At 54.1% G+C, this 20287-nt stretch overlaps 1 protein-coding gene across 1 annotated transcript in view; it reads left to right on the top strand.

Annotated features, from left to right (window-relative positions):
• Positions 1-20287, top strand: part of JPH3 (junctophilin 3) — a 50094-nt gene that overhangs the window by 27105 nt on the left and 2702 nt on the right. The window contains exons 3-4 of the mRNA XM_085071395.1: positions 6890-7014; positions 11985-12904. Coding sequence (XP_084927521.1) covers positions 6890-7014; positions 11985-12904 — 1045 coding nt within the window. The remainder of the gene's footprint in view (positions 1-6889; positions 7015-11984; positions 12905-20287) is intronic.

The following is a 20287-nucleotide window of genomic DNA, read 5'->3' as shown; positions in this document are numbered from 1 at the left end:
ACATGACCCACCCCTGTCCCCTGAGTCACCAAGACTTTGCACCTTTCCATGTCGGGAATTCAGTTTTCCACCAAAACTCCTTTTGTCCACTCCAAGGCAAGGCACAGGACTCAAGGACATGGCCTGGGGTTCTTCTTTTCCCCTTACTCAGATTAAAAAATGGAATTTCCACGTAAAATGGCAAAAGATTCCTCAGTGAATTTGCTCTCTAAAAATATAAAAATATAAGAATATAAAAATATAAAAATAAAATATAAAAATATAAAAATATAAAGGTAGGGAAGGCTCTGTCGGAGGTCCCTGGAGCAATGAGCTAAATGGGAATTGGCTCCAGCTCCATGAATTTGGGATACCTCGTGCATTCCATGTCCCAGCTGGGCCACAGGATCTCCACAGGCTCTCCCAGCTGCCTTGGGAATGATTTCCCCCCATAACGTGACATTTCCCAGTGTAAAACTACAGGGAAACCTGGATTTGGGTTTTTGACCACAACATCTTCCATGCTTCTCTGTAATTTGCTTTTTTGGGCAGCGACAAACACATTGAGTGGATTTTCCTGGGATTAAAAGGTTTGAGGGGTTTTTTTCTTTAATTCCCTTGAAATGTGACTTCCAGACCCATTTTTTGGAGTGTGCATCACCATTCCCTCTTGTCCCATGCCATCCCAGCCTTTCCCAAACTTCCTTCCTGCTGATGGGAGATTTCCTGCTCCTCATCCTGGTGCTCAGAGCCCAGGCAGGAGTGATCCTTCCTTCCTTCCTTCCTTCCTTCCTTCCTTCCTTCCTTCCTATCATCCATCCATCCATCCCTCTGTTGCTGTTGAGCCGCTAGCAGAGAAAAGGACCCAGGTTCTCAGTGTAGCAAGAAAAAAGAGAGCTTTATTATTTTGATTCCAACTTATATAGGCTCTTCAGAGGTCACCCAGATTGGTCAGTCAGAAACCTCCCCCTAGGCCTGACTGGCCAGGCCTGAACTGTCCAAATCTTGAGACACTGTTTTTAATAACATCCAAACTTTATCTTTGTTTGTAAAACACAGAGGAAAGTTCTCATGGCAAAGACCTGTGCTAGCCACAACCTGCCATCCATCCATTCACCCCTCCATCCATCCCTGATCCTTCCTTCCATCCATCCCTCCCATCCATCTTCCTTCCTTCCTTCCTTCCTTCCTTCCTTCCTTCCTTCCTTCCTTCCTTCCTTCCTTCCTTCCTTCCTTCCTTCCTTCCTTCCTTCCTTCCATCCATCCATCCATCCCTCCATCCATCCCATCCATCCATCCATCCATCCATCCATCCATCCATCCATCCATCCATCCATCCCTCCATCCCCAAATCCCCACCCGGAGCTGCCCCGCCTGCCTCTCTTTGCCATGCACAGCCCCTGCTCCGTGTCTGGCTGCAAACAGCCCGGGCAGACCTCCGGGGCTGCATTACGTCATGTCAGAGGTCACATTAAGCAGCTTTTTTCCCCCTTGATTAAGAATTCCAGCGATGGGGAGGGATGGAGGGGAAAGCAGACGGAGGGAGCAGGCTGGGAAAACTGCCTGCGCTGAGCAGGTAAATGGGAATTTATCCTCAGCCGGCTAATTGGTGTGTCTAATATTCCACCCCCTGAGGACCAGCGCGGCGTTTCTGCCTGCACAAATCACTCAGGGCGAGCCTGGTGCAATCACAGGGAAGCCAGGAGAGCGGTGGGAAGAGCCAGGCTGGAATGAGGAGCGGCTTTGGTCGGGGCACTAAACGCCAGATAGGGAAAATAACAAACAGGTTGTTAATCGCTGCCATCTCGCCGTTCCCTCGGGGCGATGTCTAGACAGAGGCTGGCTCCGGGCTGAGCTCGTCCCGACCCTCTGGAGAGGGCTGGATGCGGGATGCGGTGCCCGGCGGAACCCCTGGAATGGGGAATGGGCACTGCAGCTGTGCCCTAAATCAGAGAGATCCCGCAGAGGTGGGAAGCAGACAGTCTGCAGTGGTTATTAATAATTCAGTCCCAATTTGTCCCATCTAGGAGAGCACGGAGCCCGGCCAAGCCTCCCCTCCCGGCTCTGCCCGGGGCTGGTGCAGGGATCAATCCCGCTCTGGCAGGGATGTGGGATCGCCTCTCTGCCCATCCCATCCCATCCCATCCCATCCCGGAGCGATCCGATACCCTCGGGAGAGGATTGCAGCAGCATTCCTCTCTCCCAGGGCTCGGGGTTGGTGTCGCCATCGATCGCTCGGGGATTTTGGCTCTGCGCTCCTCGGTGGATGCAATTCGGGCTGGATCCTGCTCCCTGCCGTGCCAGAGGGGTTGGAAAACAACCCCTGCGGAGCCACACAGGGATCCAGGCTGGGGAGGCTGAAATCTCCTTCTCCTCACCTGATCCAGCCAGCCCTGCCCAGCCTGGCTTTTCCACCGAAAATCTCCTTTTCCTCCCTCATCCAGCCATCCCTTCCCAGGACATCCCAAGGCTTTCCTGACCCCGGGAAGTCTTAACCACCCGGCAAACGCTCTCTCTGAATTTTTCCTGAAGTATCTCCTTGCAGCCGGTGTGTGTTTTAATTGAATTTCGCCGCTTGAAAAATACATGAAGCTCGGTAATGGAGGGAGAGAAAACATTCCTTCCTACAGGAAGATAAAGATGCATTTAAAGAGGGGAAAAAAAAAAAAAAAACCAACCAAAAAACCCGAGCCCAAAGCTGCCTGATGAAGTATTGACCTGGAGACAAAGTGGATCCGATGGAGCCAGCCTGGCCCCTTAGGAAAACTTGAGGCTGTTCGTTAGGGATGAGCTCATTGCCAGCTTAACTCCATCCTCACCACTCCCAGCACAGCCAATTTCCCGGTTTTCCATGAAAATAGGGACCACGGGGTGGTTTTATGGGGTGGGAAAGGGTTTGGGACTTGCTGCAGCCTCCCTTGTGCTCCTGTGGGGAGTTGGGATAGCTGGAGAGCTCGGGGTGTGGGATGGAGGAGAGCTGAGACTCTCCATCCCTGCACAGATCCTAAATAAAGCAGGAATTCCATCCTTCCCTTCCTCAGCCAGGCTTTGAGTTCAGGGAGGCATCAGGAAAGTGAGAAGTTTGGAAAACAGCAGCAGGAGCTGCCATGTGAATTTTGGGAAACAGACCTTCCTTCCCAGAAATCTCACCTAGAGGATGCTTTTAATGTTCCCAATATTATGGATTTTCACCTGTGTTCAGCACGGAGCTCCTTTTAACCCCAAACATGAGTTTGCTCAGGGTCTGGTTTTCATTGGAATGGATTTTCCTTACAGAAATGCAGGAAAATTAGGAATAAAGGCGGTAAATCCCTCACCTGATGGATTCAGACAATGGGAGGAGGAGGACTCACCAGTGATCCAGGTTTCCCGAGGCTCCCAGTGCCATCCTGGCAATTCCAGGTGTCACATTTCCAGCTCACAAACCTTCCCGGGGATCTGGAAACTCGCTCTGATTTCCAGCTTCATTTTACAGCACTTTGTCCCACTTGTTCTCCTGCCAAAGCGTTCCTGGAACCGAACCACCTCCCGAGCCTCACCTGCTTTGAATTTTGCTTCCTTCCTTCCTGAATCCCTGAGGATTTTGCTGAGAGTTCACCCCTTTTTGGCTGCAGCAGCCCCCAGCATCAGCTCTGCAGCAGAACTCCTTGCTTTCCCCAAGCCAGCCCGAAATCACTGCTGGAATTCCTAAAAAGCCAAATTCTTCCTTGCAAATCAGTTGATTCCAGCTCGTTATGGATTAGCTGGAGCTGATGGAGCTGGCTTTAGGAAGCAGGTATTGTCCCTTCCCCTGGCAGCTCCAGCCAAATCGCAGAGATCTGGGAAGGTTTTCGGGAATCTGGTTGGTTGGGATCTTTCCCTGCCTCCTGCCAGCTCCTCTTGCCAGTTTGACCACTTGCCCGCTCATCCTCCGAGAAGAGTGAGTCAGCTTGGCAAAAAAATTACTAAATGAGACATTCCAGGCCAGCCCCAGCAGGGACTCTGTGCCCTGACCCAAAATGGGGTCTCAAAAGCCATCAACCATCCCAGCTTTCCCCACTCTGGCTCTTCCCAATCCCAATCTTTGCCCAAAAAGAGCTCGGATTGGACAGCAAAGTGCTCTAAAATCCTGGAATCAGGGAGTGGTTGGGTTGGAAGGACCTTGAAGTCCATCCCATCCCACCCCTGCCTGGGCAGGAACACCTTCCACCCTCCTGGATTCATCCCAGCTGGAGGAGGAGGAGGCTGGGGATGCTCAGGGGTGGGAGGAATTAAACAGCTCCTCTTGCATCATCCCATCTTCCCTCCATCCCATCCTGAGCCCACAAGAACAGGGTGATCCTCGAGGTCCTCTCCAACCCAAACCATCCCAGAATTCCATTTTTATCAGGAAAGATCCAGCTTGGTTTTCACTCTGATCTCCAGGATGGCATCTCTGTGCTGGAAAAAAAACCCCAATTTATGGCATCACTTAGGGCAGGAAGAGCAGAGTGATGAGATCAGGGCCTGTCCATGTATCAGGGAGAAAAACCAGAAAAAAAAAAAACCCTCACTTTTCCAGGGAAATCAACTCCAGGCAATTAAGTGGGAATTAAGATTTAGCACACGCCACGAGCAGCAGGCGTGGAGAAAGGAGACAGCTGGTAAATTTAGGATGTGACAAAGTCATGCGAGCCCTAACTGGATTACCAGCGTTTATTTGGGAATACTTATGGATTTTATTATGCAACGTATGGATCTCCATAATTCTGCTTTTCACTCCTGCCGGCGTCTCGGGGAGCTTTGCAAACAATTAATCTGCAGCTCTGGGGAATCCAGGGTGTTCCTTCTGCTCTGGGGGAATCCAGAGCATCCCAACCCTCTTCTTGGATTTCGTTGATGAGGTTGATTTTTAACCTTTTCTGAGCCAAAGCCACAGGTTTTTGGGTTTTTAAATTCCTTGTACTTTCTGGGAGTCTGTGAGGATGAGGAAGTTTCTGTGAGGATCCCAGAAGTTTCCAGGGATGAAAATGAATCCATCCCCCAGGGAGGGTGATTTTTAATCCATTTAAAAATTGATTAAAATTTTTTTTTTAAATCCAATTTTTAAATGGATTAAAAATTCCTGCTGTTGGATTTTATTTGAATTCCCTTGAAATGTGACCTCCAGAGCCATTTTTCGGAGGGTGCCATCACCATTCCTGTTTGTCCCATGCCATCCCAGCCTCCTGTTGGGTTTTAGTTCCTCCTGTTGGATGGCAGGAGGAATTTCTTCACAGAAAGGGTGGAAGATGCCAGAAGTCTCGCAAGCTTGGGGAGGCAGAATGTGGATTTGAACCTCCAGTGGTTTCATCCACAAGTTGGATGCCTCAGCCTTTCCCCCAGAGCACATTTGTGCCAAAAATGGGCACAAAAATGGGGCCAAAAAGAGACCTGGAGAGAGGGACTTGGACAGGGCATGGGGGGAATGGATTTAAGCTGTAAAAAGGTGGATTTAGATGGGATTTTGGGAAGAAACTCCCAATATCTGTGAGGGTTTGGGGCTCTGGCACAGGTTGCTCCATCCCTGGAAGTGTCCAAAACCAGGCTGGAAAAACCTGGACTGGTGGAATCTCTCCCTGCCCACAGCAGGGTTTGGAATGAGGTCGATTTTAACCCAAAATCCAACCCAAGGCATCCCATGATTCCATGGAAAATGGAGCAGTTTGCACCTCCTCGCCCAGCAGTTTGCTGCAGCTCCTCTTTGGGACATCCCTGTTCCTCCTCGAGGATCAGGGCAGGGATTTTGCCAGGGAATGAGCTCCAAACCCCCCCTGAGTGCTGGGCAGGGAAAGCCATGCACTCCAGATGGATCAAAACCCATTTAAACCGAATTTTTGGGTGCATCACTCACGGAGAACCCTCAGGATCTCCACCAGCATCGCCCTCCTCTACCCCAAACAACTCCAAAAAACATCTCAGATCCACTTCCAGCAGCCAACAGCTGGGAATAAAGCATTTTTTTAGAGTGAAAACACCTGCAAAGTGTCCCTGGAGCAGCAGGGATGGCTCAGGGGACAGCACAGCCCCAGCCCCAGCCATGCTTCCAAGCAAGGCAGGCACATTCCTGGCCCTGTTTTCCATTTTTAGGAAGCTGTCAGAAATGGCACTCCCTCTCCACGCAGATGTCGAGAAATTAGAGGGAATTCAGAGAGAGGCAGGGGAAAAAAAAAAAAAATGATTAAAGGAGATGGAGGGCCTGATTTTGGAGGGAAAAAGAAATCAGCTGAGCTATTTTTATCCCTGCCTGCACCGGGGTGGGAAGGGGAATTTTGAAAAGTGCCTGGATAGCTCGGATAAGGGGAAAAAAGGGGCAAAGCAGCCTCCGGAGGATGCTGTAAATCCTGAGTGATGGGCTGAAATGCCATCCAAAAAAAGCCTTTGGGGACTCATTGGCGACTGCAGGGGACAGTTGTTGATCCAGAGGGAGGGAAAGGCCCTGATGGGAATGTGTGAAGGGATGGTGGAGGAGGCACAGGAGCCAAACCCCCCACTCCTACCTCTGCTCCTGGTATTTATTTACATCCAGCGTTTTACGCAAAACGTGGGGGTGAGGGTGGAAATGTGCATTTTTTAAAAAATTTTTTCATCCCCGAGCAAATGGGTTTGGTTAAAAAATAAAAAAAAAAAAAAGGTTTTCAATTCAGGCCTTCAGCCCCAGAGGAAATGCTGCTGGGATGGGGTGGGAAATGGGATGGAGGGGGAACAAATCCTGCCCCTGATTCCAAATTTTTTGGGGTGATTCCCAGGCTGAGGGAGCAACTCACGATGCTGTTAGAAAATCCCAACCTCCTGGCCGAACTTCCCTATCGCAACCAAAGGGTTTTGGATCAATTTATGGGGGAAATTTGGGGTTTTTCCGTGGTGGGAGGAGCTGCCTAACGGGGTGCTGGTGTCTGCCGTTGCCTTGCAGGACCTCTCACTCCAGGGCCAAGGCGGAGGCGGCCGTGACGGCGGCGCAGAAAGCTCAGGAGGAAGCGCGGATCGCCAGGATCACTGCCAAAGAGTTCTCGCCTTCCTTCCAGCACAGGGAAAACGGTCAGTCCGGGAGCAGCCCTGCCACTCCTTGCACAGACCCCAAAACCTCCCAAAATTCCCCTGAGGGGAGGGTCAGGTTGTGCCCGCAGCTCCTGATCCTCTCTGGAATTATTGGGCTGGGAAAGCTCGAGGTTTTGGGAGATTTAGCACAAGGCTGTCGATATGCAACATTTTCACCTTGTTCAGTGCTTTTGCCCCGAAATCGCCACTTTCCACACCAAAACACTCCCAATTTTTCAATTCATCGTCCTCGGTGGTTGCACAGAAAGAGCCCAACAAGGGCTCTGGAAGGAAAATGCAAACACAGCTGATCCCAGAGGTCAGCATTGATTTCACACCCATGGCTTGTGTGGTTCCTGATTTCTCTGGAATGCTTGGACAGGCATCCCCTGGGACCTGACCCTTCCCTCGGCCGTGCAGATCAGTCACTGGGAAAATCCACAGCTGAGCTTTGCCTGGTGGTGAATCCTTCCTTCCTTCCTTCCTTCCTTCCTTCCTTCCTTCCTTCCTTCCTTCCTTCCTCCCTTCCTTCCTCCCTCCCTTCCTTCCTTCCTTCCTTCCTTCCTTCCTTCCTTCCTTCCTTCCTTCCTTCCTTCCTTCCTTCCTTCCTTCCTTCCTTCCTTCCTTCCTTCCTTCCTTCCTTCCTTCCTTCCTTCCTTCCTTCCTTCCTTCCTTCCTTCCTTCCTTCCTTCCTTCCTTCCTCTCCTTCCTCTCCTTCCTCTCCCTCCTCATTTTCCCCAGCAGAGGCTCAGGAAGCACAGAGCCGAAGCCAAACCAGGGTCAGACTAAAGGCTGCAGCCGAGTGGCGATGGGAAGCTCCAAGTCCCCCCAGCACTAATTAACGTCATAATTAATCTGCGCCTGGCTTTATCCAGAAGTTTTCCAGCACCGAGCCCTCCTCAGGAGGCGGCTGTCATTATTCTCCCCCTCGCAGCTCTCACCGAGGATTACTCACTCGTTAATTGCTCCAGGGGCTGCTGCCGCTGACTCACGGCCGGGCTGCTCCCGGGAACAGGGATCGCTGATCCGCCCGGCCAGCCCGGCCCGGCTGGAAAATCCGCAGCGCGGAGGCTGCGGGGGCGGCTGGGGCATCCCGGGGCTCAGCAGGACGGGTTTGGGGAGCCTGAGTCAGGGCACAGCCCTTCCAGGGCATCTCGGGCTGGCCGAGCATCGCCGTGCCTGCGGAAGGATGCTCAGCCTCGCTCCGAACCCTCATCCCTCCTCCTGCCGAGGTTGTACATCGGAGATCCGAGCTCTCTCGCAGGGCTGCGCGGTCCCTGGGGCTTCTCCAGCCCCGAGATGTTCCTCAGCTCCATTTCCTCCTGCCAGGAGACTTTGCTGGTTTAAATCACCTCTTGGAGATGTATTTTTAGGTGATACATTTTTTACTACCTCCCGACTCGTGCCGGGTTGGTGCGGCTGGAGCTCGGGCCGGGGGGGCTGTGTGTGAGCGAGGGGAGGAGAGGGGAGGAGAGGCGGTTCGGCTCAGAGTACAGCGAAAAACAAACACAGCATCCCAGATGTGCCGGCAGACCTGCAGCGCCCCGGGCAGATCAGGGCTGGGAGCGGCTGTGGCAGCCACAGAGCCTGCGACCTCCCGGGGGCTGAACGGGATGGGGGAGCTGCCACCACCCTCTCTGCGGGACAGCCTCGCTCAGGATCGCGGGTGCAGGGTGTGACCTCCTTTCACGGGATAGTGGATGCTGGATGTGCCCCCTTGTTCGGAATTGTGGGTGCTGGATGTGCTCCCCTCATGCAGAATTGTGGGTGTTGGATGTATTCCACAGGATTGTGGGTGCTGGGTGTTCCTCCCTCATTCAGGATTGTGGGTGATGGATTTTTCTCCCTTGCTCAGGACTGTGGGTGCTGGATGCTCCCCGTCATTCAGGACTGTGGGTGATGGATGTGCTCCTCTTCCACAGGATTATGGGTGCTGGATGTTTCCCCACCATTTAGGATCGTGGGTGCTGGACTTGTCTCCCTTTTTCAGGACCCTGGGTGCTGGATGTGCTCCCCTCATGCAGGATCGTGGGTGCTGGATTTGTCTTCCCTGTGCGAGCTCCTGGGAGCTGAATGTGCCCCTTTCACTCAGGATTGTGGGTGCTGGATGTGCTCCCCTCTTCCAGGGTGGTGGGTGCTGGATGTGTCCCTCTTCCACAGGATCCTGGGTGCTGGATGTTCCCCCTGGTTCAGGCTCTGGGTGCTGGCTGTTCCCTGCTCTCCTGGGTGCTGGCTGTGCTCCCTGCAGGGTGTTTCAAGTCCCCAGTGCCACCCCCGGTGCCCCAGGGTGTCACCCACCCTTGGCTGCTGGCTGCTCTCCCTGCACAGCACCCATGCTCCCGCAGGATGTGGGATTTGGGTGCCTCCCCCTGGCACAGCGAGGCTCCGAGGGATCTCTGGCTGCTGGGGGACACAAGGGACACACGGGGGTCTGTACCCACCTCAACATGAGCCCAACAAAACCAGAAATCTCCCTGTTTGGTTTCCTGCCTCGCCCTCCAGCCCGTGGTTTCCATCTCCAGCCGCGGGCATCTCCAGCTCCCCATCCCCGCCGTTCACCCCAAATCCTGGATCAGCCCGAGGTGGTGCCGCAGAGCTGAGTCCCCCCAGGTGACAGCAGCGCACCAGAGCCCAGCCTGGCGCTGCTCCCAAATCCCAAATCTCGCTCCTCAGGGCAGCGCAGCTTGGCCTTTGAAGCCTCGGCGGCTGGGCTGAGCTGCGCTGCCTCCATCCCGCTGGAAATCCACATTTGGAGCTCCGCATCCTCCTTCGCGCTCTCACAACCGTTCTTCCAGGAACATCACGTGCTGCGGCGCTAATTTTAGCCGCGGATAATTGTTGCACATCCTCGGGTGCCCAAAGGCTGCACCGGTGCGTCCCTGAGCGAGGAAACGCCTCCATCCCTGCGGGCTCCGGGCTGGGGGAGCTGTTCCCGACATCCCAGCAGCTCCAGCCCGCCGGGAATGAGCCACGGGAAGGCAGAGTCACCTGCAGATTGCTGCAGGGGTGGGTGGGGAGGCTTTGGGGTGAGGGGGATTCGGTAACCTGTTCCCCGGGGTGGGTGTGGTGGAGCAGCGCTGGGGTTTATTGTCTCTCCGGGGGGCTCTGGGGACAGGAGCAGTGGGTCAGCAAGGCTGTGGGGCTGGAGATCAGCTTTGGGGGCTCAGAGCTGGTGGGAAGCTTTCAATTCCCTGGAATTGCTGCCAAAGCCCTGAATTGGGGAATATAAAGCCCAAAAAACAGGGGTACCCCAAGTCTTGAGCCCGTTCCCACAGGTGGCTTTCCAGCTTTCTCACATTGAGTCATTTATTCCCTCTGTGCCTCAGTTTCCCATTTGGGATATTGGAAGGTGTTTGGGACAGCAGTGCCTGGAAAAAAGCCACCAAAAAAGTTTGTCTTTTATCCCAGAGCCAGTTAATCTGCAGGAAAAGGGATGGGATGAGCTCCACCTTTCTCCTTCCCAGCAATTCCCCACCAACAGCAGCATTGCTCAGGCGCCCTGGATAAATCCCAGGAGATTCATTCTCCCAAACATTCATACAAACAGGGCAAAAATGAAGGCTGAACTATGTGAATATCGTCCCAGAAACTCGAGTCATTAGGAGACAATTTCCCACAAATTCCTCCGATGGATTTCCAAGGAACTTTTTCACTATTTCCCTCCCCTGCCACTGCTCCGATGGGAACATCCATCCCCACACTGGGGCATTCCCTGCCTGTATCCCAGCCCTGGCAGGGGTGAAGGCACATCCCAGCAGCTCCCCAAAAAGATTCAAGAGGCAAAATCACTCTGCAGAAGTGGAGAGATCCGAGCAGGCGCTCCCGAGCGTTTATTTTTGAACAACGGCACGAGAATGGAGCTCTCCCTCCCCAACACTCATGTCTTGTCTCGCCATGGCAATCGCAATTAGATGCATTTCAGGGGCATTAGGCACTTAATATATTTATCAGATTATTCACCTAATTTAGCGTGGCTTTAGCAGGGAACAACTGGAGAGGGGAAAGGGAGAATTAACCACTATTAGCTCGCTGGAAATCGTTGGGTGTTTCATCAGTGATGAACACATTGGAGTTTTTGTTTCGTGTTCCTCCAGCAGCAGAGGACACTCAGCCCCTGCTGAAGTCCCCATGGCCAGGGGGACACTATCTGGGAGGTGTCTGGGTGGAAGGAATGAGGGGTGGGATGAGGAGGATGGGAGGTGTTGGCCTCAGGTGGCCCTGACGGGATGTGGCACAACCACCCTGTCCTGCCATCCCATCCAGGGGGGCTCAGGGGGGATTTCAATGTCCTGCTGGGCTCTGTGGGGCAGGAAAGCTCCTGGATCTAAGGTTTGTGGGGTTTCTGTCACACACCTGCCCAGATGTGGCCATTTCACCATGAAAACCTGGAGGTGAGGCGTCCCTCCTGCACCTCACAGCCAAAAAACTGAGGTGCTTCCATGCGGGACAGGTGTGAGGGCTGCTGGGATGGAGTGATCTCAGTGACACCCAGAGTGATCCCAGTGGCACCTAGAATGATCCCAGTGGCACCTAGAGTGATCCCAGTGGCACCTAGAGTGATCCCAGTGGCACCCAGGGTGATCCCAATGTCACCCAGCATACACAGAGCACAGGGTGTGCCACCAGCTACATCACAGATCTCCCCTCTCCAATTTCCAATGCTCCCAAATTTGGAACTGACAGGAAATGCGGTCAGATGGATCCCAAAAACCCATCAGAACCCTCTCCCAGCAGCTCTGCATTCTTGGTGGCTTCTCCACGTTTGTGGGGCTGGAAAATCCTTCCTGTGCCGGCCAGGGGTCAGTTTGGTGTCACACCAGTGCTGCCAGCAGCTGTGACACTGCTGTCCCCACCCCACCCCGCTGTTCCCCATCACCCAACCCTCTCATCCCCGAAAAACCCGCGGGGACATCCTTAAAAACAGAAATAATCCTTCCTCCTCCCTCTCTCTCCCTCTCCCTCCCCAAAAGGGCTCGAATGCCAGCGGCCGAAGCGGCAGAACTCGAGCGACGACATCGAGGTCCTCTCCACCGGGACGCCCCTGCAGCAAGAGAGCCCCGAGCTGTACCGCAAGGGCACCACCCCGTCCGACCTGACCCCCGACGACAGCCCTCTGCAGAGCTTCCCCGCCAGCCCCTGCTCCACGCCGCCGCTCGGCCCCTCCTGCAGGAACAAGAGCGCGCACTTCTCCCGGCAGATGTCGGTGGACGAAGAGCGCGGCGGGGAGATCCAGATGTTGCTGGAGGGGCGCGGCGGGGATTACCTGCGCCCCAACAGCTGGAGCGAAGAGAAGGTGGGCGGGAGCCGCGCCGGCAGAAGCGGGACGGTGCGCGGCGGGCAGCTGGGCTCCAATCCTGTCCCCGAAGACTACCGAGGTCGGAGCGGGGGACACAAACATTCGGCCTCCAACCACAAGCCGAGAGAGAGGTGGACAGATTCCCCAGCCACGGTCTCATGGACTTCCCACCACAGGTCCCACAACCACAGCTCAGGGAGCTCCAAGCTGCTTGAGCTGGACGAGGAGAAGATGAGCAATTACGAGATGGAGATGAAGCCCCTCATGAGGATGGATTCTTATATGCAAGAGATTCACACCCAAAAAAGACACTACAGCAAAGGGGGAGGATGCAGGAGCGGGGCTGACGAGCACCGCGGGGAAGAGCGGGGCTTCGGGGTGCAGAGACTGAGGTCTAAGTCCCAGAACAAAGAGAATTTCAGGCCAGCTTCCTCTGCCGAGCCCACGGTGCAGAAACTGGAAAACCTGAGATTCGGGGTCAAAGCTGAACCTCGGCTACTGAGGTGGGACTTAACCTTCTCCCCGCCACAGAAATCTTTACCTGTTGCACTAGAATCTGAAGAGGACAGTGGGGATGCGCTCAAATCCAGTACGGTGAGTGAAGGAGCTGGCTGTGGAATTCTGCTCGGGAAGCTGGGCGGGGTGGGGTGGGAGGGGAGTTTGGAAAATTTGAATTATCGTCGCTTTGTGCCTTGAATCCCCTCTGCTCCCTTCTCCCGTCCCGCTGGATGTTGCTGGGAGGTGTTCCCTCAGGGTTTTCCTTGGAGGATGTGAGCAGCAAGTTGGAGTTCTCAGCCCAGCCCAGGGCCAGCAAGAAAAACCCATTATTGCTGGGGGTTTGGTGGGAAAGCTGCAGGAGCAGGCAAGGCATGGGTGATGCTTCCTCGGGTTGTGGTTATGGCAACAGAGCTTCATGCTGGTCCAGGAGAGTGTGGGAAACAGCCCCTTGGAGCCATCCCACCCCGGGCTCCTCATTTTGGGGACATGAGGACACTTTGGGCGTGAAGTGGATGCTGGGAAGGGCTGGAGGTGCTCGGGGGAGGAGACAGAGCGATCTTCAAACATGTAAAACTACTGCAAAATGGAAGGGAATAGTCTGTTCTCCATGAACAGAATTAATGGGCTTAAATCAAGGAGGGTGAGCCATTAACCAGCGCTAATGAGGTGAGGGTGTAATTAATTGCCTGGGGAGGCTGGGAGAGCTGGGAGAGTGAGGGGGGTAAGGCCTGGCTGGACATCACCAGAACTGGACAGAGCTGAACCTCCTCAGGAGAAGGCTGAGTTCTGTGGGGTTTGGGTTCTTTGCAGCCCTGGGTTTTGATGGTTCCTGGATTTCCCACCAGAAGCTTCCTCTCTTGCTGTCCCTGTTGGTTTGGCATTGCCAGGAGAGGAGGTGAGGTCTGCTGGGAGCAGTGGGGAAGCCACCACAGCCCCAAGCTGTCCCTTGTTGAGCCAGTGCCAAGCACAGGGCAGGGCTGGAGGTGTCCCATGGGGATGCTCCAGACCTCCCCAGGAGAAATGGCAAACCTGTCACGCTCAGGGGGTGACATCTCAGAAGAAAGGAGCCAAATCTCCCTGTCAGGGGAGCAGAGGATAGTGCCTGGTCATGAGACTGAAATTAATTTATCAGTCAGGCCGAAAATTTGGGTGAGAGGCATCGAGGTGTGATGACATTTGCCACACGTCCAGCAGAGCCGAGCTGGAGAGACAGAAGGGAGCAGCCTGGGATGTGGGAAGGATGGATCTGCCCCAGCTTCCCTGCCGGGGCTGTGCATCAATCCCACCCTCCAGCAGCCCTGCAGCTCCCTGCCTCCCTCTCCAGGGGCTCACAGCTCCCACTCAGCACTGAGGGGGAGCTGAGCAGGGGGTTTGCTCAGCAGCACACATCCTGCAGCCCTGCAGAGCCACAGCCAGCCAGGCTGTCCTCACCTGCTGGCCTGGGGAGCACTGCAGGCATGACAGGCAGCGTGAGGAGCCTGACAGCTCCTGGAGGGAAGAGCAACAGCAGGAGTTGCACAGACAGCACCCTGGGAGGTGTGGGATGTTGCAGCACCTTTGACAGCACAGCCTGGGAGACACTGAGCCCAAAGCAGGGGTGAAACCACTGATTCTCCTCGCTGAGAGCCACATAATTTTGGCAGGTCACTGGCACAAGCAGCCCTGGGGTCTCACCCCACCCAGCCTGTCAGATGTTCAGAGCTGCCACAATAAACCTCCCTCCACTATTCTGGAGGCAAATCCACCAACACACTCCCGGCCATTCCCAGAGTCCTGGGCACTAGTGAAGGGCCCCAGCCAGCATGGAAAAATGCATGGAAAAGCCATTAGGATGCACATCATCCTTTGGAAGTGCTGGAGCTGGGGAGCAGCATGTTCAGTTTTCTCACATTCATAACCGAGGGTGGAACAGATGGCGAAGGTTTGGGAGGAAGCTAATGTAATACAGAGGAAGAGATAATATGTGGATTTAAATAACCCACAATGCCAGCAACAATTTGTTCTAGCAGGGATTGCTCGGTGCTAGCAGGGTTTTGTTCCAGTGGCCTGGAGGGAGGGGATGCTCGGACAGGAGCAGGGGAGGAATGGGAATTGTGTTCCAACCTCCTCCCAAATCTGTGACCTCACCTGCCATCCAAACCATCTCAGACCTCAGGGAGGGTGGTGAATCCCAGAGGAAGGGAAGGCTAAGGAGGAAGGATTTATCCCACAGACCCCACTCAGTGCCACAGGACACTCACACTCTTGGCCCTGCAAAAATCCACTCATCCTGCTCGAGCTCCACATCCCCCACAGCAAATCAAACCTCCCCAAAAGCCCAATTTCCCACTCTGGCCTGAAATCCCCTTTCCCTGTGGCCTGGCAGGGCGTGAGCTCTGGGGCAAGGCTGGCTGTGAGCTCTGGGGCAAGGCTGGCTGTGTGCAGGAGTGTGAGAGCCTGCACTGCTCCATCCTGCTCCATCCTGCTCCAGCCCCTTCCCTGGGATCCCAGCCTGCTCCCAGCCTGTTCCCAACCTCTTCCCTGGGATCCCAGCCTGCTCCAGCCTGTTCCCAGCCCCTTCCCTGGGATCCCAGCACTGCCAAGGCTCCCTGGGAAAGGCACCTGCCAATGAGCAGAAGGATGCTTGGAGCTGAGCACAGCTGTTTTTGCCCCACCTGGAGTATCCCTGCACAGAACTGAGGTCATCCTCGCATCTTAGCTTGTTTTAAAAACAATCTGCCCTAAACCAGCTCTGCACAAGCCATCCATGAGCCCTGGGCTTGGCTCTGGGTGGGAATGCCAGCTCCAGCTCCCAGAGCCAGCACACCTCTGGAAGTGCTAGCCAGGACGGGCTGGGGCTGCAGGTCTTACAAAACACACTCCAAAAAAATCATTACTGCTGATTTCTGTCTTAAAAACAAGCTGAGAGCCACGGGGCCTTGAATCCAGATGTGCACAGGTAGGGATGCAGACTCCACACAGGAGTCAGACAGGCAGGATGCTGGAGAGAGAACTTTGTTCTCCTCTGTCACTTTGCCCCAGTCCTTTAAAAGAAGCTCCCAGAACCGCTGGGTTCAATTCCTGCACGTCAGGAGTTGAAAAATACTCTCAGAAATGTCATTTCTTGAGGCCACGGCTCAATAACGTCGATGCAATTCAGCGCTGCTTGGTGTTGGCTCTCGGGGGATTTGGGGTTTCGGGGTCACTGAGCCACACAAATGCTTTAAAATGGCATTTAGAGCCACCTGATCTCTCCGTGCCTCTCTGGGCAGTGACCCCAGCACACACAGGACAAACTCCCAGCCATTGTCAGCGCTGGGGAAGAGGCAAATGGGAGCCAACGTGGCAGGAGTGGTGCCGGTGCTGTGGGATTAAGGGATTTGTAGGAACGTCACTGTCCTTCCTGGCCTTAAAGACCCACGAGGCACAGAGCTCAGACCTGTGCCAGGATGCTTCACAGGCTCCTGAAGGCTTTCAGGAGAGCTAAAACGGGAAAGGAAAAGGGGAATGAGGCTGGAAAGGGAAAGACACTCTCTAAAATGCTCTTTTATCCACGGGCACAAACCCCAGCCGGCTGCAGGGCTGGGAGGAAAGAAGGGAACAGATCTCCTCTCCTGCCGGCGCTGAGCATCTGCAGCCCCTGGAAGGGAAGCAGAAGCGCTCTGGGCACGGAGGAGCTCCGGTGGCTCGGGCAGGGCTGGGGTCAGGCACGACCGGAGCCTGATTCATCCTGCTGTCCTCATTTAGCAGCGACAGTCAGCGACATTTCCAGGGAGCCCTCCAGGGACGCGCCGTGGTCTCACCGAAGGCTCCCTGGGGTGTGAGCAGGCTGGAGGTTTGAGCCTTTTTTGGGATGCTCTGGCTCATCGCATCAGCCAAGCTTTGACATTTCACGGTGCCGGGTGGAACCCCAGAGCTCTCCCCGCCAGCATTCCGGGGGAAAAGCCGCGATAGAGGCAGGTGAAAGCAGCCGGAGGGTGAGGGAACTCCGAGAGACCCCGCTGGGCCCGGCGGGGAGCGACCCCGGCAGCCACAGCCTCTCCATCCATCCATCCATCCATCCCTCCATCCCTCCATCCCTCCCTCCATCCCTCCATTCATCATCCATCCATCCATCCATCTATCTATCCATCCATCCATTCCTCCATCCCTCCCTCCATCCCTCCCTCCATCCCTCCATCCCTCCATCCCTCCATCCCTCCCTCCATCCCTCCCTCCCTCCCTCCTGCGCGCAGGCAGCGGCAGAGGGGCGGATTTGCCGGCGAGATATTCCAGGCAGGTTTCGCTGTCGCTGGGGAAAGGCTGGAGCCAGCAGCCAATCTGCAGGCGGAGCAGGGCTGCGCGGAGCTGCCGGAGCCCGGGCTGCGGGCAGGGGATGGGCACAGCCTCCCGGCACCGGGGCCGGGCTGGAGCTCCGGCACTGCCTCCTCCCGCTGCGTGCTGCCCGCTCCTCCTGCTCCTCAGGGGATTCATCTCTTTCAGCGGGTTTTTTTTTTTTTTTCAGGGAAGTTTGGCACCTTTAGCCCTAAAGGTTTAAAAAAAAAAAGCCCTAAAATGAGTTTAAAATAAAAGCTGGGTGGTTTATCACATCCCCTGTTTGGGGTGTGAAGCTTCTCTGTGCAGGGAGATGTTCCCAGGTGGGACCAGCCAGGGAAAGGGACCTGGGGACTCGTTTGGCATTAACCTCCCTGGGATTCAACCCTGTGGTTTATCCCTGTGGTCTTCCAGCTTCAGCTTTTTCCATTTATTTTTTCCATCTAGGTTTTTTTTCCAATTTTTTTTTCTATTTAGGTTTTTTTTTTCCATTTATTTTTTTTCCCTTTAGTTTTTTCCATGTATTTTTTCCCACCAGGAGCCATCCCCAGCTCTCCCAACACAGTCATCCCTGGGTTTCCCTTATTCCTCCCATCTCAACCAACTAGATTCACCCCAAATCCCAGGTGGCAGCTGCATGTCCAGACAGACAGGAACCATAATTTAGTGGGAATAAGGAGGAAGAGGAGCCCTGCTGCCATCACACCTCTGGAATGAGGCAGGGCTGAGCGTTGCTGCAGGGCTTGTCTCTCCTCGAGACAAATAATAACCACAAACTGCTCCTCCTCTAATCCCTTTCGTGTTCAGACAACACGAGGTAAATAATCTTCAGAGGGAAATGGGATGTTCCACCCGACAGGGTCCTTCTCAAAGCCTTTTCATCTCTGAGACCTTTGATGTCCCTGGGATCACCTTCCTGCCTGCTCCTGTCACCTGGCTCAGGGGGTTGAACCCAATTCCACATCTCTCAGCGTGGAAAAATTTGGGGTGAAACACCAGCTTTTGCCTGCTGCTCAGAACCAAACCTCGACTTGCTGTTTTTAGAACAAAAATCTTAAAATCAGAGCTCCCAACACACCTAAACAAACACACAGAGCTCAACCCTTCATCTGTCAGGCCAGGATTGAACCAGGGGGGACAAACCTGCTCCCTAAGAGGCTAAAGGGTCTCTGAGAGGATAAACTCTCAATTTTTTAGCCTTTTTTCCCCACAGAAGAAGCTTTTCCCACCCCACCCAACTCACTTTCACTCACACGGGCACTTTTGGCATCTCCTGGGCCCTTTCTGGAGCTCCTGCAACCCGCTGGAGAAAGCCAAGCGAATCCCTGATGTTTCCTTTGCTAAACGCTCCTTAACCATTTCCCAGAGCCCATTCCTGGCAACGATGTGACAATTCAGCACAAATGTCACCGAGCTGCTAAGTTTGCAGCCCTTTCTGCAGTGCTGAGGCTGGAAAATGGTGCATATCTCTAATTTTTTTTTGTTTTTTTTTTTTTCCTGCTGATCCAAGTCCTTAGTAATTACACTTAATAGATCCCGGAGGGATTCCTAGGTAACCTGCACTGTGGTTTCCATGGCAGAGAGGCAGAGCTTGTACCCTGTGATAACAGATAATAATGGATTGCTGAGGCTTAAATTAATTATGCCACAATTGCATTTGTAAAGCAGCTGTCCGTCGTATTCCCAGGAAAACTCCCGAGTTGCTACACAACAGTTCCAGGAGAAAAACAAACAAGGCAGAGGGGCAGGGATTGCTCTACAGCTGTGATTTGCTGATGTTATCCCTGTGCTATAATGGGGTTTTATTCCTATTTTAGTGTTTCCATGGGTTCAGGTCTGAGTTTCTGTTCTTTAAGCTTGGAAGGAAATCTTAAAAAATCTGAGAGTCAACCTGTTGATAGAGAAGAATCCTTTTCTTCTGTACATTCCCATCCTTTGCAGGTGTTTCTCTTCTCCTGTGAAGGACTCCAGGGAAATTAAAATAAAATAAAAATTAAAATAAGTCTCCAGGAGATCCCTGCCCCTGGCAGGGGGTTGGAATGAGGTGCTTTGAGGTCTCTTCCAACCCAAACCATTCTGGGATTCCACAGGAGGCCAAAGATGAGCTCAGGCCCCACCAAACCCAGCAAAGCTGCAAACCAAGGGCTGTGTCTCCTCTTCCCAAAAGCTCCTGCTGGAGGTTTGGACCACAGCAGGAAGGGTTTAAAAGCTGCTGGTGCTGAAGCTCTGCTTCTTTGCTGCAGCAAAAGGGATCCAGTGCCCTGGAAGTGCTCAGCCCCAGAGCTGATCCTCTCCTGATGCCAGGAGCAGAGCAGGAATGCTGCTCAGGGCTGTCCCAACTCCCAGGAGGGAAGGACAGCATCCCCTCGGGCACAGGGGAAGCACCAACACCTCAGCAGACAGCAAGGAGGCAGACAGAGGCGTTTAGAAGTGCAGCAGGGTTTGTACTTGGAGCTAAACCAGAAGCTCTGGAGTGGCAGAGCTGCTTCCCCAGCAGCAGCTGCCATGGGCTGAGCTCCAGCCCTGCCATTCCCACCTGGAGAGCCCTGCTGGAGCAGCACGGCCAACAGGGGGTTAAAACGAGGGAAGCTAAAACTTCCTCTTCCTGGCAAAAGGAAGTGAATTGGTGAGGTGTCAGACAGCTGGATTTGAGCTGCTTGCTTCCCAGAACCCTCCCTGGTCAGCCTAACCCTGGGATGCTCTGGCTGGAGAACGGGGAAGATCCCAGGGCTGCAGTGGGAAAGGAAGGAATTTCTCCTGTCCCTGCACTGCCCAGGGGATGCAGGATGCAAACAGGCCCAGCCTGAGCCAGGAGCTGAGCAGAACCTCCTGAATGGGAATCCAGGAGCTGAGCAGAACCTCCTGAATGGGAATGCAGGGGCTGAGCAGAACCTCCCTGAATGGGAATGCAGGAGTTGGGACAGCACAGGAATCCAGGGGCTGCTGACACCAATCTGGGTGTTGGATCCCCCATTTGCCAGATGAGGGCACAGCTTTGATGTCCTGGGTGGAAATCATGGAACCACAGGATTGTTTCTGTTGGAAAATACTCTAGACTTGAGTCCAACCTTCTCCCAGCACTCCCACCTGTACTCCATGTCCCCAAGTGCCACATCCACACAGCTCTGGGGACTGGGACTCCACCGCTGCCCCAGGTGAAGAATTATTCCCAAATATCCAACCCAA

The sequence above is a fragment of the Lichenostomus cassidix genome, chromosome 11 (genome assembly GCF_008360975.1).
Source record: "Lichenostomus cassidix isolate B80296 chromosome 11, HeHo_3.0, whole genome shotgun sequence".
NCBI classification, from domain to species: Eukaryota; Metazoa; Chordata; class Aves; order Passeriformes; family Meliphagidae; genus Lichenostomus; species Lichenostomus cassidix.
This window is presented reverse-complemented; position numbering and strand designations above follow the sequence as displayed.